Here is a 20,038-nt window from a genome sequence, read left to right as displayed (position 1 = left end):
TCAGCATCTGTTGCTTACTTTTTTAGGTGTACGTGTGTGTGTGGGGGGGGGGGGAGCACTAAGGTTTGGATTTAGGGCCTTGGTCTAGGCAAGCACTTTACAACTTGAGCCATATCCCAGCCCAAAGCACTTACTTTAGACTCGGGCATGTTCTGGGAAGAGGGGGAAGCCATGGCAGCATTACACTAAGAACTATAGCAAAGATTACAAGCTTGAAAGGTCTTGTTTATTGTGATTTTGGTGTTAAAATATGTATTGCTAAAAGGGAATTTATTGGAATATTGAGGCTGACATATGTTCTTTAGACATTGCACACATAAATAACTTGATTTCTTCAGGCAGCTTCTTATGTTCGTTTTAGTTCTCTCAAATTAGAATTGCCAATTCTTAGGGCTTGTGTGTGTGTGTGTGTGTGTGTGTGTGTGTGTGTGTGTGTGTGTGTGTGATTTAGATTCATCTGCTTCTAACGATGTAATCTTGGTTGTTTAACAAGCGTCATACTAAACCTGAGAAGCCTAAAATTAACTTTGAAAACCTTTTTTTACAGAACTTGAGAAGATTTTCTTCATGTGCATGACATAGAAGATGAATTCTTCTTCTTCCACCATGAATGAAGAGCCTGATGCTCTATCAGTAGTTAACCAGCTACGGGATCTAGCAGCAGATCCATTAAATAGAAGAGCCATTGTCCAGGATCAAGGATGTCTGCCTGGCCTTATTTTATTTATGGACCATCCCAATCCTGCTGTCGTCCACTCAGCTTTGCTTGTGAGTTGCCTTTAGCATTTTCAGCCTCAGTATTTTAGTTTTGCACTTAAGGAGAATTTGCAAAAGTATTAGATGACATGGTGGAAAAAATACTATGTGAAATAAGTTTGTATTACTATAGGTGCAGAGTCAGACTGATAGTATGTATGTAGTGCCTTTATACAAACAGTAGTATACTATATGTATGGAATGTTGTGTAACTTTTTCACTTAACAAGATAACATTTTATTAGTGCCGATCCTGGGTTTTGAACTCTGGACCTGGGCTTTGTTCCTAAGCTTCTTTTCCTCAAGGGTAGTGCTCTACTTCTTGAGCTATAACACCACTTCTAGGTTTCATTTTGGGTTTGTTTTTTGCCAGTGGCTAGTTCTCTGCCACTTGTGCCATAGCACTGCTTCTGTTTTTTTCTGTGTATGTGGTACTGAGGAATTGAATCCAGGGATTCTTGCATGCTAGGCAAGAATTCTACCTCTAGGCCACACTTCCAGTTCTCTACTTTTTTTTTTTTTTCCCCCTTTGCCAGTCCTGGGGCTTGAACTCAGGGCCTGAACACTGTCCTTGGGCTTTTTCCTCAAGGCTAGCACTCTGCCGCTTGAGCCACAGCACCATTTCTGGCTTTTTCTATGTATGTGGTTCCGAGGAATTGAACCCGGGTCTTTGTGCATGATACGCAAGCACTCTACTACTAGGCCAAACTTGCAGCCCTTTCAGGTTTGGGGTTTTTTTTTTGTTGTTGTTGTTGTTTGTTTGTTTGTTTTTTAATGGTTAATTGCATGTAAGAGTCTCACAAACTGTCCTGCTTGGGCTGGCTGAACCTTGATTGTCAGATCTCAGTCTCCTGAGTAGGATTGCAGGCATAAGGGACCAGTGCCTGCCTTCCATAAACAGTGTTTTATAGTAGTAATAAATATAGATTAGAAAGTAGGTGATACTGGCCAGGAGTTGACCTAGTTGTAGAGTGCTTGCCTAGCATGCACTCAGACCTGGGTTTGATTCCTTGATACCATGTATATAGAAAAAAGCCAGAAGTGGTTCTGTGGCTCAAGTGGTAGAACTCTAGCCTTGAGAAAGCCCAAAGACAGTGCTCAGGCCCTGAGCTCAAGCCCTGGACTGGCAAAAAAAGAAAAAAGAAAGTAGGTGACATTTAAAAAATCATTACTTTTGTAGGCTATTATACTAATTAAGATAATTTTAAAGAGCTCGTGTCTCAGATATATAGTGAAATATTTCGAAGTAAGATGTTTTGTTCTCTTAGATTTGGTGTGAAATGCTCTTCTTTTTTTTTTTTTTTTTTTTTGCCTGTCCTGGGCCTTACCATATGTTCTATGACTCAGGTGGTAGAGCATCAAGTACTAAGTTTGAGTTCTGCTCTGGGACCAAAAAAAAAACAACCCACGTGATAAGTTTTTCGTTTTCTTGAAATTTCCTTTCTTCTTTTATTTTATTTTTTTGCTGGTCTTGGTGTTTGAACTCAGGGCCTGGGTACTGTCCTTGGGTTTTCTCAAGGCAAGTGCTCTACCACTTAAGCTATAGTACCACTTCTGGCTTTTTCTGTGGTATGGAAGAATCAAATCCAGGACTTCGTGCATTCTAGACAAGCACTCTACCAATAGGCTACACTCCTAGCCCACTGTAATTTCTGAAGTTTGAACAAAAATATGCTTTTCCCTTGCTGTGTGTTTGTGGTGGCTCACCTGTAATCCTAGCTACTCAGGAGGATCAGACTTTATCTTCAGTTGACAAATAAAAGGCCAAAAGTGGCACTCTTAATTATAGAGTGCCAGCCTTGAACGAAGAAGCTAAATAAGAGCACAAGTCCTGAATTCAAGCCCTAGTAATGGTGCATTGAAAAAAAATGTATATAATTTTCCTTTTAGAAAATCAAACTACATGAATTTGTCATTTTGTCTTCATAGAATGATATTTAGCCAGCAAACCTGACATTGATCTGAGTGGACCATAGTAATAAATGCACAGTATGGCATGTCGCCTTGCTTAATCCCGTTTCAGTAAGAAATGCACCAAGGATGAGAAGACAATGGGTGTAGTTTCTAAACAGGATCTTGGGACTGAAGAAAGATTTTTTTTTTGCCAGTCCTTGGTGCTTGAACTCATGGCCTGAGCACTGTCCAGGTTAGCATGCTCTGCCACTGGAACCACAGCTCCACTTCCAGCTTTTCTAGGTATGTGGTACTGAGGAATCAAACCTGGATCTTCGTGCATGTTAGGCAAGCACTCTACCATTAGGTCAAACTCACAGCCCCCTGAAGCAAGATTTTGAGACAAGGTCTTAATATATCACTCAAGTTTGGCCTTAAACTCACCTTATTTCATGTCTCATATTTTTCTAGAACAGGAAGATTTTTTTTTTGTCAGTCCTGGAACTTGAGCTCAGGGCCTGAGCACTGTCCTTGGGTTTTTTTTCTCAAGGCTAGAACCCTACCCCTTGAGCCATAGCACCACTTCTGGATTTTTCTATGTGTGTGGTACAGAGGAACCGAACCCAGGTCTTCATGCATGGTAGGCAAGCACTCTTATCACTAGGCCAGACTCCTGGCCCACAGAGCAGGCAGATGTTAAGGATAGTAATTTCCTAATTACAAAAAATGATAAAGCCTGATGAGGCTGGTGAGATTGTTCATCATTGTTGAGATATTGCTTAGCTTGGTAGCCGCGGATTCATATACATAGGACTTGTTTATGAAACTACTTTTTCTCCCCTACTTCAGGCCTGCTATAGGCCCTGAGAGCCAAGTAGTTGGATTTGTCCAGAGTTGATACTTGGCCAGGTAAATTTGGTAGAAAGATTGTGCAAGGCAATTAGCATCTTGACAACTGAGTGATTGAAATGGTATGATAGGTTGGAGGTACTAGACTGAATAGTAAGGAATATGAAATCATAGAGAATTTAATGGGCATAATTTCCCACTATGTCTGAAGAAAAAGATAGTGTTTTCATAACCCCTTTTATCATTTTAGTTGACTTATTCATTCAGCCTTTAGGTTTTGTTTTAGTTTGTTTAATGGTTACTTTAGGTTTTATAATACAGTTTAACTTATCAATCTGCCTTTAAATAAGTCTTGTTTCTTTTATGTGTAACATGAGTTTCATACTATAGTATATTTGCATTTTTCCCATCCTATTCATTATACTTCTACATATAATTATAACACCTACATTTCTTTTTTTCTTTAAAGTTATCTTTTAAAGAAATTAACATTTTTGAGTGTGTTTTGTATTTGTTTTCATATTTACCATTTCTGGCATCCTTCATTCCTTAATATAGATTTCAATATCATTTTCTTTTCTGCCTGAGGAACTTCCATGAACATTTCTTACTTAGATTTGCTAGTTGTTTTTCCTCCTGGACTTTAAAAGGTGCTGCTGCATTGTCTATTGGCTTATATAATTTCTTTTTCTTTCTTTCTTTTTTTTTTTTTTGGTGGGTCATTGAGCTTGAATTTGGCCTGGGCATTGTCGCCTGAGCTCTTCAGCTCAAGGCTACTGCCCTACCTTTGAGCTAAGCCCCATTTCCCGTTTTCTAGAAGTTAATTGGATACGAGTCTCAGGTCCTTTTGTGACCAGGCTGGCTTTGAACCTTGATCCTCAGATCTCAGCTTCCTGAGTAGCTAGGATTACAGGCATGAGCCACCGTACCCAGCTTATGGCTTATATAATTTCTAATAAGAAAGCTACTACAATTTGTTTTTAGTGGACTTCATTGAATTTTTTTTTTTTACTAGCAGACATTAGTTGCATGGCAGGGTTATTTTATTGTAACATTTCCACTTGTGTATACAATGTATTCTATCCAATCTCATTCTCTTTATCACTCTCCTTTCCATAACTTTCTAAAACAGTGAAATGGGTTTCATTGTTCTACTTTCATATATGCAGACTGTAGGTTTATTTGTATATGCTCATGGATAAATGTGCCTTTTGGGTCTAGCTTCCACATATGATGGCTTGATTTTTTTTTTTTTTTTTTTTTTGGCCCTTGCCTTATCTTGTTCTTGTTCAATATGATGTCCTCCAGATCCATCCATTTGCTTACAAATGGCATAATTTCTTCTTTTATTTTTTTGGTGCATGTGTATATGTGCCAGTATCGGTACCTCATGCTCTATCTTTACTGTTTCACTTATGGTCGGCACTCTACCACTTATTGTCATGGCTCCAGTTCCAGTTTCATTTTTTTCTTTGTGGCTGTGTACATATAACACATCTTGTTTATCCATTCCTTTTGGAACCTTGACTGATTTCACTGTTTGAGTAATATGAAGCGAGCTGCAGTAGACATAGATATTCAGTTATCTTTCTGAGTACTTCTTTTGGATATATACCCAATAGTGGTATGTTAGTCATAAGGTAGGTCTATATTTAGATTTCTGAGGAACCTCTATATTGATTTCCACAGTGATTTTACTAGTCTACATTCCAACCAACAGTATATATAGGTTCTTCTTTCTCTTCTTCCTCACTGGCATATATATATGGACCAATCTGGGCCAGTCTTGGGTTTTAACTCAGGGTGTGGGCACTATCCTTGTGCTTTCTTTCCTTTTTTTTATCCTTTTTTTTTTTTTACCAGTCTCAGGGCCTGGGCACTGTCTTTAAGCTTTCTCAAGGCTAGTGCTCTACCATTTGAGCCATAGCACCATTTTTTCTTTTGTTAAAATCAGGGCCTGGACACAGTCACTGAGCTTCTTTTGCTCAAGGCTAGCACTCTTACCACTTGAGACACAGCACATCTTCTGGCTTTTTCTATGTATGTGGTACTGAGAAATTGAACCCAGGGCTTCATACATGCTAGGCAGGCACTCACCCATTGGCCACAGTATGTGTATGTGGTTCCAAGAAATTGAACCCAGGGCTTCGTGCATGCTAGGTAAGTACACTATCATTAGGTTATGCTTCTGGCCCCCATTGTTTATTTTTTTTTTTAGGTTTTTTTTTTGTTGTTGTTTGGTTGGTTTTTTTGTTTTTGTTTTTGTTTTTGCCAGTTCTGGGACTTGAACTCAGGGCCTGAGCACTATCCTTGGGCTCTCAAGGCTAGAACTTTTTCTATGTATGTGGTACCAAGGAATTGAACCTGGGTCTTTGCGCATGTGAGGCAGGTACTGTACCACTAGGCCAAATTCCCGGCCCCCTTTAACTCTTTCCATATTCTAGAAATTAATTCTGTATCTTTTCAATAGTGGGCAAAGATATTCTACCATTCTATAAGTTGTTTGGTTCTGGTAATTGTTTCTTTTCTGTGCAGACATTCCTTAGTAGTTGTAGTCCTGTTTGTCAGTTTTTTCTTCCAAGTTTTGGGCAATTAGGAATTCTAGTTAGAGTCTGCCTACAGTGCAGGAAGAGAGGAGGAATTGTAGGACTCTTTTCATCTTCTCTCAAAGATTTTAGTCTTTCCTCACGGCCTGAGTCTGAAAACATTTACTATATATTGTCCTCTCTGCTAGTTTTTAAATGTAGCCAATGAAGTTTCCAAAGAAGGTAAATAAAGATTGGGATGAAAGGAAAGCCACAGGAGAAGTAACCACAGGAAGGAAAAGAAGTGACTGGGTTTGTGACTTCATATATGTTCACTTTATGATTTCATAGTTGGCACATTTTAATAAAGATCATGCAGTTTGAAACTAAAAGGCAAAGAATCAGTGGAAATGAGAAAGGTGAGTGGACTAAAATGACAAGAGTTTGGATAATGTAGACCACACAGAAAATACGCTTAAAGTCAAGTACCAATGTGTTCAGCAAATAATTACATAGAAAGTCTGTAGATGATGACAGTGTTTAAATGTAAAAGGGAGCTGTTAAATAAGATCCCTAAGAAGGAAGCACGTAAGGGATTTGTAAAAATGTACTTCAGAAAAGTTAAACTCACAAAGTAGAAAATTTGCAAGCATTAGTTTTTCTTTGTTTAATTAAAGACACATTTAAAGGTGAATTATAGTAAAACTAGAATCATTTCATTTCATAAAGGTGTCTTGTCCTCTTTAGTAATTTTGTTAAAGTTTACAGTATATGTAGTGAGGCAATGGCTTTGAAATAACGCATTGAAATTAGTAAATAGAATATACTTCTTGATGTTCCTGTCAAGATCAAATGGTAAAAATAAACCAGAACAACCTAACTTTGATAAGGTAAACAACAAATGTGATAACTATAACTCGAAGGATCCCTTCTCCCCTTAGATACTGTTTTGATGATACAAGTTACTGAACAGTTTCTAAACATGTAAAATTGGTGGATTAAAAAGTAAAAGCCAGGCCGGGAATTTGGCCTAGTGGTAGAGTGCTTACCTAGCATGCATGAAGACCCAGGTTCAATTCCTCGGTACCACATACATAGAAAAAACCTGGAAGTGGTGCTGAGGCTCAGGTGGTAGAACTCTAGCCTTGAGAAAGTCCAAGGACAGTGCTCAGGCCCTGAGCTCAAGCCCAGGACTGGCACAAAAATTAAAATAAAAGCCACAGCCAAGGTGCTGTTGAGCTGAAGAGCTCAGGGACAATGCCCAGGCCCAAAGTTCAAGCTTCATGACTTACCTAAATAAGAAATAAATGAAAGTAAAAAAATAAAAAGCCTTAATCTGGAAATTTGGGACTCATACACATAGTCTTAGCTACTCAGGAAGCTGCGATCTGAGGATCATGGTTAGAAGACAACCCAGGCAGGCAAGTTTGTGAGACTATTGTCTACAATAAGCCACCAAAATCCAGAAGTGGAGTTGTGGCTTAAGTAACAGAGTATAATGAGCCTTGGGGGGAAAAAAGCTAAGAGAGCAAGCCCAGGGTCTGAGTTCAAGCCCCAGTATTACACCCCTCATCCCAAGCTTTACATTTTCTTTTTTCTCTTGCAATAAATTAGTGGTAGTTACATTTTTGAATATTTGGAATGTGAATTAACATGTTCATGTTTTTGCTTGTAGGCTCTTCGATACTTGGCAGAGTGTCGTGCAAACAGAGAAAAGATGAAAGGAGAACTTGGTATGATGTTAAGCTTGCAAAACGTTATACAGAAGTAAGTACAACATGGAGTGTTCCCTAATGCAGTGAATTTTGTTAAGTGTAAACTGATTGATAGCATAGTTTACTGAAATTTAGTTTTCTTAGTTTTTATTTAATTTTCAAATTTGATTTTGAAGATTTAATTCTGAAGAATATCATGTCCATACCATGAGGTAGATTTCTGCATAGATTTGAACATATTGATCCAAAACCTGATTCTAACATTGTATAGTTTTGAAATTTACAAGCCAAGGCATGGTTTTATTAACCACGTGATACAGCAACTGAGATTCCAAATACACTGAGAAACTTGTAATGATTATTTTGGTTTGAGGTCAGCCTTAGGAAAAAAAAAATTTTTGAAAGACTTTGTTTTGAAAATAGCTAGCAAAACAAAACAAAAAATTGGCTGGAAGCATTTCTCAATTAGTGGACTATCAGCCTAGAAAGCACAAAGTCTTGAGTTCAGACCCCAGTACCATAAACAAAACAAAACAAAAAAGCTCCCCCCAAAACTAGATTTTTCAGGAAACCTGTAATGAGATTCATAAAAATCTTACCATCTTATTAAAAGTAATCTAAACTCCTGAGTAGCTAGGATTACAGGTGTGAGCCACTGGTGGCTGGCTCAAAAGTAACTTTTAATTGCCATGATCTTGATCAAGGTTCTTTTGAGTGAAACCAGTAAAGTAACAAAATGTGTTGGACCATGCAGTAGTCTTGGAGTTCATTACATGTGATTAGTCATCTCTGTTGCTCTGCTAGCAATTCAACTTATATACACTTTACAAAACTTCATATAATGTAGAATTTTTGTTTTTTTAAAAAAAAGTTATTCAGAAGTACAATGTTTCTCAATACTTCAAATAAAATCAAAACATTTTCCAAGGACTATTGATAGTATCACTGCTTATCTATAACCATAAGATTAACTGTCAATGTATTTGGGGGCATATAACCTATGATAGCATATCTTTTATTAGAATTATATTCTCTTTATTTTTAGATTGCAGTAATAGTTTACGGAAAATTTTCATCTACTTGTTTCTTTTTTCTTTGTTTCTTTTTTTGGTTGATCATGGGGCTTGAACTCTGGGCCTGGGTGTTATTCCTGACCTCTTTAGCTCTACCATTTGAGCCACGGCGCTGCTTCAGTTTTCTGGTGATTAATTGGAGCTAAGAGCCTTAGGAATTTTGGTGCCCCGGCTGGCTTTGAACCTCGATCCTCAGATTTCAGCCTCCTGAGTAGGATTACAGGCTTGAGCCACCAGCACCTACTACAGGCTTGAGCCACCAGCACCTGCTAGATGCTTTTTTAAAATTATTTTAAAATCACTACTAGACTTTCTTTAGTTACATATTATTAAAAAATAAAAATATAGAAATTTGAAGTATGATTTTAAGAACCTCCTGGTTTTCCTTATGTTGTTTTACATATACAATTCAGAAACATCTTTTTGAAGTTTCTTTTTTTCTTTTTTTGCCTTGAACTCAGGCCCTGACCCCTGTCTTTGGACTTTCTTAAGGCTAGCACTCTACCACTTGAACCACAGCACCACTTCTGGATTTTTTTTTTTTCTGTGTATATGGTACTGAGGAATTGAATCTGAGTCTTTGTGCCTGCTAGCCAAGCATTCTACCACTAGGCCAAATTCCTGTCCGCCTTTGACTTTTTCTATGTATATGGTACCAAGGAATTAGACCTGGGTCTTTATACATACTAGGCTAGCACTCTACCACTAGGCCAAACTCCTCGCCAAGTTTTATATAAATTCAAAGCACAATAATTCAAACTGATTTTAAATAAATTACCAATTAAATTGGTAAATGCCATCTGGGCATTGGTGGATCACCTAATTATTGAGATCCAGAGGATTGAGGTTTAAAGCCATCCCAGGCAGAAAAGTCAATGAGGCTCCATCTCCAAAGTAACCAACAAAAATCAATGGTGTAATCACTGTTCAAATGGTTGTATGTTCGATGTTTGAGCTCATGTCATCCACCTTTCACTTTCTTAGCTTTATGCTTTGAAACTCCAGTAAATATATATATTTGCAGTCCTAGCTTGAGCTCAGGGCTTGAGCACTGTCCTTGGACTTTCCTAAGGCTGGAGCTCTTACCACTTGAGCCTCAGCACTACTTCTGGCTTTTTTCTATGTATGTGGTACCGTGGAATCAAACACTGGTCTTTGTGCATGCGAGGCAAGCACTCTACCACTAGGCCAAACTCCTGGCCCTAGTAAATACTTTTTGGGGGTAAATTGTGTGTGTGTGTGTGTGTTTGTGTGTGTGTACTGGTCCTGGGGCTTGAACTGAAGGCCTGGATGCTGTCCCTGAACTTTTTTTTTTTTTTTTTTTTTGCCAGTCCTGGGGATTGAACTCAAGATCTGGGCAATAGGGTACTGTCGTTGGGCTTTCTCGAGGCTAGTGCTATACTACTTCAGCCACATCACAATTTCTGGCTCTTTCTGTGTATATGGTACTGAGGAATTGAAACCAGGGCTTTGTGCATGCTAGGTAAGCACTCTGCCACTAGGCCATGCTCCCAACGCTGAGCTTTTGTACTCGAAGCTATTGCTCTACCTTTTGAGCCACTTCTGGTGGTTAATTGGAGATGAGAGTCTTGCACACTTTGTTGTCTGAGCTGGGCTTTGAATTGGAATCCTCTGATCTCACTTTCTGAGATCAAATGTAAGGAAATTCTGTACTTACTGTCTCACATGTACTTTGCTTCTACTTGTTCTTAGAATACTCATTTTGTCCCCAAAGCTGTCCCATTCCGTAACCCTATCCCTTACCTGAACTCGAGATCTACCTGTAACTCTAACCCTGATGTGCCAAGAATGCTGGCAGGAAAACAAATATATGTGTTTTCTTTATTCCTTGCCTAAAATCTTCTGATTTTGTTTAAAATAAATTTGATTCTAACATTTGATTCTTATTTATACCCCTAAGCAAAACCAGCCATAAATGCATTCAAAAACCAAATCCAGATTACAGGTGTGAGCTACTGGATTCTAGCTCTTAGTAACTTTTAAAAAATGTTTTCTTGAGTTGCAACTGTCTGTTCAATTCAACTATACTTTATTCTTTTCTAAGAACAGTCTCATAAAGAATGACATGACTTGGGGTTTAGAGCATGGTCTAGTGGTAGAGTGCCTAGAATGCATGAAGCCCTGGGTTCAATTCCTCAGTATTACATACACAGAAAAGGCTAGAATTGGTGCTGTGGTTCAAGTGGTAGAGCACTAGCCTTGAGAAAGCCCAAGATTAGTGCCCAAGCCCTTTTAGTTCAAGCCCCAGGACTGGCCAAAAAAAAGGAATGACATGGCTTAAATATTTGGAACACTTCTAGGCAGAACTGAATTTAAATCCTCCAGATACAATGTTCATATCCCTTTTATTATAATTGTTTCACCCATAGGTATATATACAATTGTTTTATATGTAATTAGAAATTAACTCTTATTACCTCCAATAAACATATCAGTAATTGTTTTAAAAGTAATTTGTAAAGATTTGTACACCTTAGACTTTTTTGTAGTTATGACTTTTATAGACAATACAACTCCAGAAAAAGTACAGTTGTGCTTAGAACAGATAAGCCTGGAACTCACAACTATACCAAACAGACAAAATGCAAAACCGATTTTATATTGGAGGACTATACAGATAGATGAAATACTGTCGTTTCTTCCCAAGTATCTTGTTAAGTAACAAAACAGCATTTGCTTCAATAGATTGAACTTCTTAGAAAACTACTGTGAGTCTTTTTTTCCCCCTTCATTCTTTATCTTCCCTGAAGTGCTTTGTATTCCTTCCTCTGTATGTTGAACTTTTCTGTTCAGATTTTTATGAAAATCTTGAAATTTGTTCTGTATATTTTTACTGGAATTCCAGAAAAATACGCTACATATATTTTCAGTATCGCTCAGTTTTTTGCCCATTCCTGGGAAATCTGAGATTTCTGGCTTCCTCTTGGACACATCATTTAGGAATAACAACTATATTAGGAGCCTATCAACAGTGCCCTCTTACTATTAAGCTCTTGGTTTTTTGTTTTATGCTAGTATTAGGGCTTGAATTCAAGGCCTTCGGCTTTCATTTGGCCTTTCACATGACTGGTACTCTACTACTTGAGCCATTTCTATAGCTCACTTTGTATTTTTGATAGCTGCAGTTTATTTTCTGCTTGGTGCTTGGTACCTGCCAGTGGTCACGGCAGCCTAGTGTAGCCATGAGGGATGGGGCACCGTCAACTTCCTGTTGATGTCTTTCTTGCTGTAGCCTGCCTAGTCTGCAAGGTGGAATGGTGGGCAGGCTCTGGCCTAGCACCCTGGAAACCTGAGCTGGTGGCAGCAGGTCAGGATGGGGGCCCAGTGTTAGCCTGGCTTCGCTGGCTGACAGGATGCTTTCTTATGGCTTCAGGAGCCACGATGACTGCTAGAGATCTGGGATAGCTGCTGCGATTACTCTGGAGATTCCTATAGAACAGGAAGGTGGATTTCCTGAAGAAGCAGCTGGGGAGACCCAGGAACAGCTTCGCCGGCGCACTGGGCACTTCCGCTGGAGCTGTTGCTGGATGCGGAGCCCAGGCAGCGCCGGTAGCAGTGGTGGGTGGCCACAAGTGGTGGCCACTGGAGTGGTGACTGCCATACTCCGCCATGGACCAGGAAGACCTCCGTGTCGACCCCTCGTGGGCCTCTGCGCGTGGTCACAGATGGCGGAGGCGGGGACACTGGGCCGGCCGCGGAACTATTTTCTAGTGCGCAGGCGGCGCATGCACTGCGGAACCTCCAGCCCACTTCTTGCTAGTGGATTTTGGGAACTGTGCTGTCCTCCAGATCTCTTCCTTCTGGATAGCTAGTTTCACAGGCGTGAGCCACTGATGCCCAGCTAAAATCTTACCACCTTAAGAAGAGAGGAAGTAAACACCTTTAACGATTTTTTTTTTTTTGTCCGTTGTGGGTCTTGGACTCTGGGCCTGAATGCTGTCCCTAAGGTCTTCAGCTCAAGGCCACTGCCCTACCCCAGGGCCTGGGTGCTGTCCCTGAGCTCTTCAGCTCAAGGCCACTGTCCTACCACTTTGAGCCTCAGGGCCACTTCCGGTTTTCTAGTGGTTAAAAGAGATAAAAGGGTGCCATGGTCTTTAGTGCCTTGGCTGACTTTGAACCGCGATTCTCAGATCTCAGCCTCCTGAGTAGCTAGGATTTCAGGCCTGAGCCACTGCACCAGGCTCCAGTTTTTTTGTTTTTTGGTTTTTTTTTGGTTTGTCGAGGGCCTTGAACTCAGGGCTTAAACTCTGTCCATGAGCTTTTTCACTTAAAGCTAGTGCTGTACTGCTTTGAACCACAGTTCCACTTCCGGTTTTCTTGTGGTTAATTGGAGATGAGAGTTTCAATGAATTTAACTGCTTGGGCTGGCTTTGAATCACGTTCTTCAGAGCTCAGCCTCCTGTGGAGCTAAGATTATTGGCGTGAGCCACTAGTAGTGCCTGGCTCTTTAATAATTCTTTTAGTTAAAAGCCTTTACAAATGTATGTTATACTATATAAAAGTGTAAAATTGGAATTTTTTTTTTTTTTTTTTTTTGGTGCCAGTCCTGGGCTTGAGCTCAGGGCCTGAGCATTGTCCTTGGACTTTCTCAAGGCTAGAGCTCTACCACTTGAGCCTCAGCACCACTTCCAGCTTTTTTTTTTTTCTATGTATGTGGTACTGAGGAATCGAACCCAGGTCTTTGTGCATGCGAGGCAAGCACTCTACCACTAGGCTAAACTCCCGGCCCAAAATTGGAATTTTTGAATGGAGTATTATGTAACTGGTTTTGCTAGTCCTAAGTAGACACAAACAAGTATCATTTTAGTTTTGTTTTTTTTGTGTGTGTGTTCTAGTCCCAGGGTTTGAACTCAGGGTCTGAGTGCTGTCCATGAGTTTTACTGCCTAAAGCTAGTCCTCTACCACAGCTCTACTTCCAACTTTTTGGTGATCAGTTAGAGATAAGCGTTTCATGCAGTCTTCCTGCTTAGGCTAGCTTTGCACCAAGATCTTTAGATCTCAGCCTTCTGAGTTGCTAGGATTAAAGATGTGAGTCACCAGATCCAGGCTTTTTTTTTTTTTTTTTTTTTTTTTTTACCTATTCTTAACTTTCTTAGTAAAATAGCATAAGCAACATCTGAAGATGTATATGCAGTCACAACTGTGCGTGCTCCCTCTTTGCAATTTGTTATATGGGTAAATGGCTATTTCTTTCCTCACTCTGTTGCTGCTCTTGTGGAAGTCAGTCAAATTAAGCTCTAAAGCCGTATTTTTACATAGTGAATTAAGCTTCTCCCTGAAATATCTGGAATGACTATAATTTTGAATACTTTTGAAAATTTCACAAAATAGTCATGAGTTTTGTTTATTTTTGCAGCCTTAGGGATTGAACCTAGAGCCTTATGAATACCAGGCAAGTATTCTTCCAGTGAGCAGCCTAATAAGAGTTTTTATTTTCTTTTTCATTTCCTTCTTTCTCTTTCCACTAAAAAAGCCAAATTCCTTTGCAGAGCCTCTTTTCAGATAGAGTGCCATAGAAATGGTTGCTTGTAGGTATGAGAATAATCAGAAAAAGGAAAGCTAGCTTAAGGAAATGGATACCAGAAACAATTCCCCCTCTTTTTCTTAAATTATTTGGCCCAGTATGGTAGTTATTAGTCACATGAGCAGTTAATGAATTAAAGTTAGATTAAACTTCAGCTTCATGGCTCTCAGTCACACTAGCTCTCTCTCTCTCTCTCTGTCTCTCTCTCTCTCTCTCTCTCTCTCTCTCTCTCTCTCTATCTAGATAGAGAAAAATTATTTAATTGTGACTATTTTAGAGATATTCTTAACTATAAACACATGCATACATATATTATCTGTGAACACAGTACAAAATCAATCTAAATACTAGCTGTATTCTTAAACATTCAGTAGTCCTGTGTCTAGAGCCAAGATTTCCACTATCAGAAAGTTTTGATGGACAGTACTTTTCTGAAACTTTTAAGTACTTATTTAATAAAGTTTAGAAACAGATTTTCCTTCAAGATTTTAATTCAAATGTAGATATATTTGTTTCTTAACCCCTTAAATTTTGTAAAGTAATACTGTTAATTAGCAGTTTCTACTTCACCAGGTTTCTCAGACAGTGCATAGTGGCTATGCCTTGCAGACCTCCTGTAATTTGGAATTAAAAGACAGCCTTTGTTTCAGCACTAAGGATTAAATCTAGGGCCTTATGCATACTAGGACAACATTTCTGCCACTGCTGTATCTTCTCTCCAAATCAACCTTAAGAACAATTTCGTCTGTATTGAAGTTGATAAAAGATAATTTGGGTGAGAACAAATATCTCACTGACTTAGAAAAATACTTTACTTGTATGTTTCATTTAATAGGAAAATTTATGTCTGATTCATAAATTAACAAAAACCATAAAAAGAATCTGACTTGATGATGGAGTACTACCTAGGGTACACAAGGTTCTATATTTAATTACTAGCACTGTTGGGAGCCAGAGTGGAATCAAACTGTACCTTGACTTGCATCAGACGATGGCTATATTGTCTTATTGCTTTCTGGCCCTATTCTATGTAAATGACCTGAGAATTACCATATGAATGTAACACCTGGAGGTTCCCTGGGAGAGGAGGGGGGAAGAAGGGGGAGTGGAAAATAAACGCGGCAGTCTCGGCAGTCTTTGCCTGGACTGCGGACATCCCGGACCCGGTGTGTCTGTCTCTCTTCTTTTTCTTCCTAGTCCTTGTCCCCTATTTCAGGAACCCCAATCTGCGAACCCTGGTTTGCTGCCGGTTGGCCCTGGCATAGCACCACAGTTAGCCATCAGCCAATAAATGTAACAAAAAGAAAATATTTACAAAGTTGTGGGATTTTTTTTTTTTTTTTTTTTGCTTGAACTCAGGGCCTGTGCTCTGTCCTTGGCTACATTTTGCACAACACTAGCGCTCTGCCACTTGAGTCACAGTGACACTTCTGGCTTTTTCAGTGTATGTGGTACTGAGGACTCAAACCCAGGGCTTTGTGCATGTTAGACAAGCACTCTACTGCTAGGCTACACTCCTGGCCCCTACAAAGTTTTGAAATAGCAATTGTAGAAAAAAATGTTAGGGGGCTGGGAGTTTGGCCTAGTGGCAGAGTGCTTGGTTAGCATGCACAAAGACCCAGGTTCCATTCCTTAGTACCACATACACAGAAAAAAGCTAGAAATGGTGCTATGGCTCAAGTGGTAGCGCTAGCCTTGAGAAATCCCAAGGACAGTACTCAGGCCCGGAGCTCAAGCCCAGGACTGGCAAAAAAAAAAAAAAAAAGAAAAAGAAAAAAATATTAGGATCATTAATTGCCTCTTCTGTTTAATGTGGTAGAATGATAAAAACATCGAAAAAAAAACTATTAATGGTTATAAAAGGGAAACATACTATTTTTCTCATTTTTGGTGCTAGTCCAGGTCCTGAAATCGGGACCTGGGTGCTATCTAAGTAACATGGTGACTTTTTCAATAAATTGTAGAACAGCTATCATAGATGCGGAAACATTCTTTAAAAAATCATCTTTATGATAGTTTCCCATAACCTAGGGCTAAAATCATCTAGAGTAATTTACCTGTGTGATTAACAACAGCTCAGTATAGTATCTTGTGTGACTATCACTGGACATATTTTAGTTATATAGAACTTTAATTCCGGGGGATAATTTGACGTATACATTCATTTAATTCCTCTTCAGTAAATGAATGGAAAAATTTTTGTTAGGTTCTAGGAAAGCTACAAAGAGAATATATTACTATTAATGAAACATTTATATTCCTGTGAAAAAGAGGATTAAAATCACTAAGATCTTCATGTATAGTACAGACATAGAAGAGAGAGAGGAGAAAAAGGGAGTGCTTTGTAGAAAAAATGGTCAAGCAGATTTTGAAGATAGAAGTAAGACTTAGAAAGCATACAGGCTGAAGTGATTCCGGCTGAGGAAAGGTATGAAAAAAAGGTTTACGTATGAAAAATATTCCAAAAAAGAAAACAAAGAAAAATATATAAAAATTCAACATTTTTCTAGGAGATAGCCAAATATCATTGTAAGTTAACTTGGAGAATTATAGTACTAACGACAAAGCTGATGTAGTCAGATTGGTAGGATGACTTTTTTTTTGGCCAGTCCAAGGCTTGAGCTCAGGGCCTGAGCACTGTCCTTGGGCTTTCTCAAGGCTAGAGATCTACCACGTAAGCCTCAGCACCACTTCCGGGTTTTCTCTATGTATGTGGTATGGAGGAATTGAACCCAGGTGTTGGTGCATGCTAGGCCACCACTCTACAAGTAGGTCAAACTCCTACCCTGGGATGGCTTTTTAAGGCTTGTTGTAAGGTTTGGACTTAACCATATATGGGTTAGATGAGGATTTTCTTGCAGGTGTATGTGCATTTACTGTTTTCATTAATGAAACTGATTAGTATGACTCATTAGAATAAAATTTACTTCCTTAGTTACATAAGCTACATTTTACATGCTTAATAATGAGGTAGCAGTGCAGTTGTAGAATGTTTCACTGCAGAAGGATCTGTTGGAATCAGCAGATGTTGATATAACAAGTTGTATAGTAGGACTTAAAGTTTAAGAATACAATGGTTTTGCTTTGGGTCCATGCTTATGTATACTTTTATGAAATATGGAAATTAGCTTGAATGTACTAAAAATACAAAATCTCTTGAGATAGCTGATAATATGAATGGTCTTACCTCAGTTTTCCTCTTTTGAATTCTTAGCTACTGTGTTTTTGGTAGTCAGGTAACTTCAGATGGTGAGTTAAACATTAGTAATAATTCAGTGACATGTCATAAACTGATCTGGTCAGTTGATTCCCTGTTAAGATTTTAGTTAAATGTGCTTTTGTACCACTACAGTGATGGATTTTGGATCTCAAAGAAGCATGTTTAAAAAGAAATTAGAAGACCCGTGTAGACTAGATGCTTTTTTTTGTATCATTCTTCTAAGATGCATTGATATTTTGAAAACAGCATCAAGATAAAGGAAACAGGGCTCCTCAAAACTGCTAAATAAAATGTCAGAATTAGTAGAAATGACTAATTTATAATTTTGTGTGTCTTTTTAAGGACTACAACTCCAGGAGAAACAAAACTTCTGGCCTCTGAAATCTATGACATTCTTCAGTCCTCCAACATGGCAGATGGTGATAGTTTTAATGAAATGAATTCTCGTCGAAGGAAAGCTCAGTTTTTTCTGGGAACTACAAACAAACGTGCCAAAACAGTGGTTTTGCATATAGACGGGCTTGATGATACGGTAAGACTTATAAAAATGTGGTTCATGAGATAGGAAAGAGAAGTGCTAGTAACTAAACCATTTTTTTCCCCAATGTCACTTTCCAGTAGTCTTAAAAAGTTTTAGTAATTGTATCCTATACTAATAAAGAAAGGTCACTTTATGGTCAGGGGTTCATTTAATTAGTGACATTTAGTTTTAAATGTTTATAACTAATACTTGAGCTCTAAAATATTTGAAGCAAATTATATGAAATGTCAGAAAGGCAAAAAGAAACAGACAAATTTACTCTAGAGCTACAGGTTTCAACACCATTTTCTTAATAGAATTGTATAGAATATCAGTAAATGCAATAAAGGGCCAAATAATGCTGTCAGTCAATTTAATCTTTTTTTTTCTTTTTTTCCATATATTTTTTTATTGTAATTAATAGAAGGGTTACAATTATATTCACCAGATGAAAGGTGCATTACTTCACAAACATTGATACCCTTTCTCATGTCTTGGTCCCCATTTCCCTCCCCCTACCCCTCATCTTGTTTTCCCCCCTTTCCTACCCGATTTCAAATAACCAAATAAACATATATCCAATATATCAGATAACTGTAACAACATGAGATAACCAAGGGACAGCAAAAGAGATGAGAGATAACATAGTATATTATCAATTTAATCTTAATTGATTTTATGGAATACCCTACCCCAAAACAAAAGATAGTCTTTTTCACATGCTCAAAGAATGTTTCCAAGTTTAAACCATGTAATGAACTATAAAATAAACCTTAGTAAATTTATTTTTTTATTTATTTTTTGTTTATGTGGTACTGAGGACTTGAACCCAGGGCCTCATGCATGATAGGCAAGCACTCTACCACTTAAGCCACATTCTCAGTCCAAATCTTAATAAATTTTAAAGAAACTGGAAATTATTATGTTTACCAAACTAAGCCATCTTCAAAAAGATAAGCTTTCTGTGTTTTTTTTCTCATATGTAGAATCTTTTAAAAAAAAGAGCATCGATATGGGAACATGGCCTGCTTGCCAAGCACAAGGCTCTCAGTTCAAACCCCAATACCAGCTGGGTGCTGGTGGCTTATGCCTGTAATCCTAGTTAGGAAGCTAAGATCTGGGAATTTTGATTTGAAGTTATCCCAGGCAGGGAAGTCCATGAGACTCAACCTTCAATAAACTTACAAAAATAAAAAAGTGGAGCTGTGGCTTAAGTTGGTAGAGCACTTTCCTAGAGCAAAAAATCTCAGGGACAGCACACAGGCCCTGAATTCAAGCCCCAGGATCAGCACACAAAAAAAGTCTCCAACAACAACAAAAAAGAAACCTATTACTGCCTAAAGAAAAAGATTTGAAGGGGGACCAAAAGAATCCTTAGCAGAAAGAACAGCATTGCAGGAATATCAATACCAAAACTTTAGTCTATTACAGAGCTATAGTAACAAAAAACAGCTTGGTACTGGCATAAGAACAGGCCTGAGGACCAATGGCATAGAACTGATGCCCCAGAACTCAACCCACAGACCTGTGGCTACTTAATCTTAGGTAAGGGAGCCAAAAAGGCTGGGAAAAAGAAAGCCACTTTAACAAATGGTGCTAGCAGAATTGGTTAGGCACCTGTAGAAAACTTAAGTTGGATCCATATGTCACCCTGCACCAGGATTAATTCCAAATGGATCAAAGACCTTGAGGTAAATGCAGTTTCCCTGAAAACTTTATAAGAAGGAATAGGAGATACACTAGATTTCCTTGGCACAGGTCAAACTTGCTTAATAAAGACCCAGAAACACAACAAATAAAGTTTGGACAAATGGCAGAGCTTCTATATGGCAAAAGACATAGCTAGCAAGTTAAATAGCCAAAAGAGTGGGAGATATTCACTAGCTATACAACAGACAAAGGCCTCATATCTAAAATATATCTACAACTAAAAAAAAAAGAAT

General features: G+C 38.5%; 2 protein-coding genes across 5 annotated transcripts in view; one reads left to right on the top strand and one right to left on the bottom strand.

Moving 5' to 3' along the window:
* Positions 1–20,038, top strand: part of Armc1 (armadillo repeat containing 1) — a 55,285-nt gene that overhangs the window by 24,468 nt on the left and 10,779 nt on the right. For 3 of the 4 annotated variants that reach the window (XM_090338889.1, XM_090338888.1, XM_090338890.1), the window contains 3 exons: positions 548–768; positions 7,698–7,789; positions 17,918–18,107. In XM_090338889.1, the coding sequence (XP_090195015.1) occupies positions 586–768; positions 7,698–7,789; positions 17,918–18,107 (465 nt within the window). In that variant the 5' untranslated portion in view covers positions 548–585. Of the gene's footprint in view, positions 1–547; positions 769–7,697; positions 7,790–17,917; positions 18,108–20,038 lie in introns of those variants that run through there. The other variant, XM_090338891.1, reaches the window with a different exon arrangement.
* On the bottom strand, positions 12,140–12,558 carry Ppdpf (pancreatic progenitor cell differentiation and proliferation factor). The gene is given in 3 exon segments (XM_090339654.1): positions 12,140–12,308; positions 12,310–12,480; positions 12,548–12,558. Coding segments are annotated over 3 exon segments (351 nt in total).

The sequence above is a fragment of the Megascapheus bottae genome, chromosome 9 (genome assembly GCF_031878675.1).
Source record: "Megascapheus bottae isolate mThoBot1 chromosome 9, mThoBot2.hap1, whole genome shotgun sequence".
Classification (NCBI taxonomy): Eukaryota; Metazoa; Chordata; class Mammalia; order Rodentia; family Geomyidae; genus Megascapheus; species Megascapheus bottae.
The sequence above is the reverse complement of the archived record's forward strand: the minus strand, read 5'-3'. Positions and strand labels throughout refer to the sequence as shown.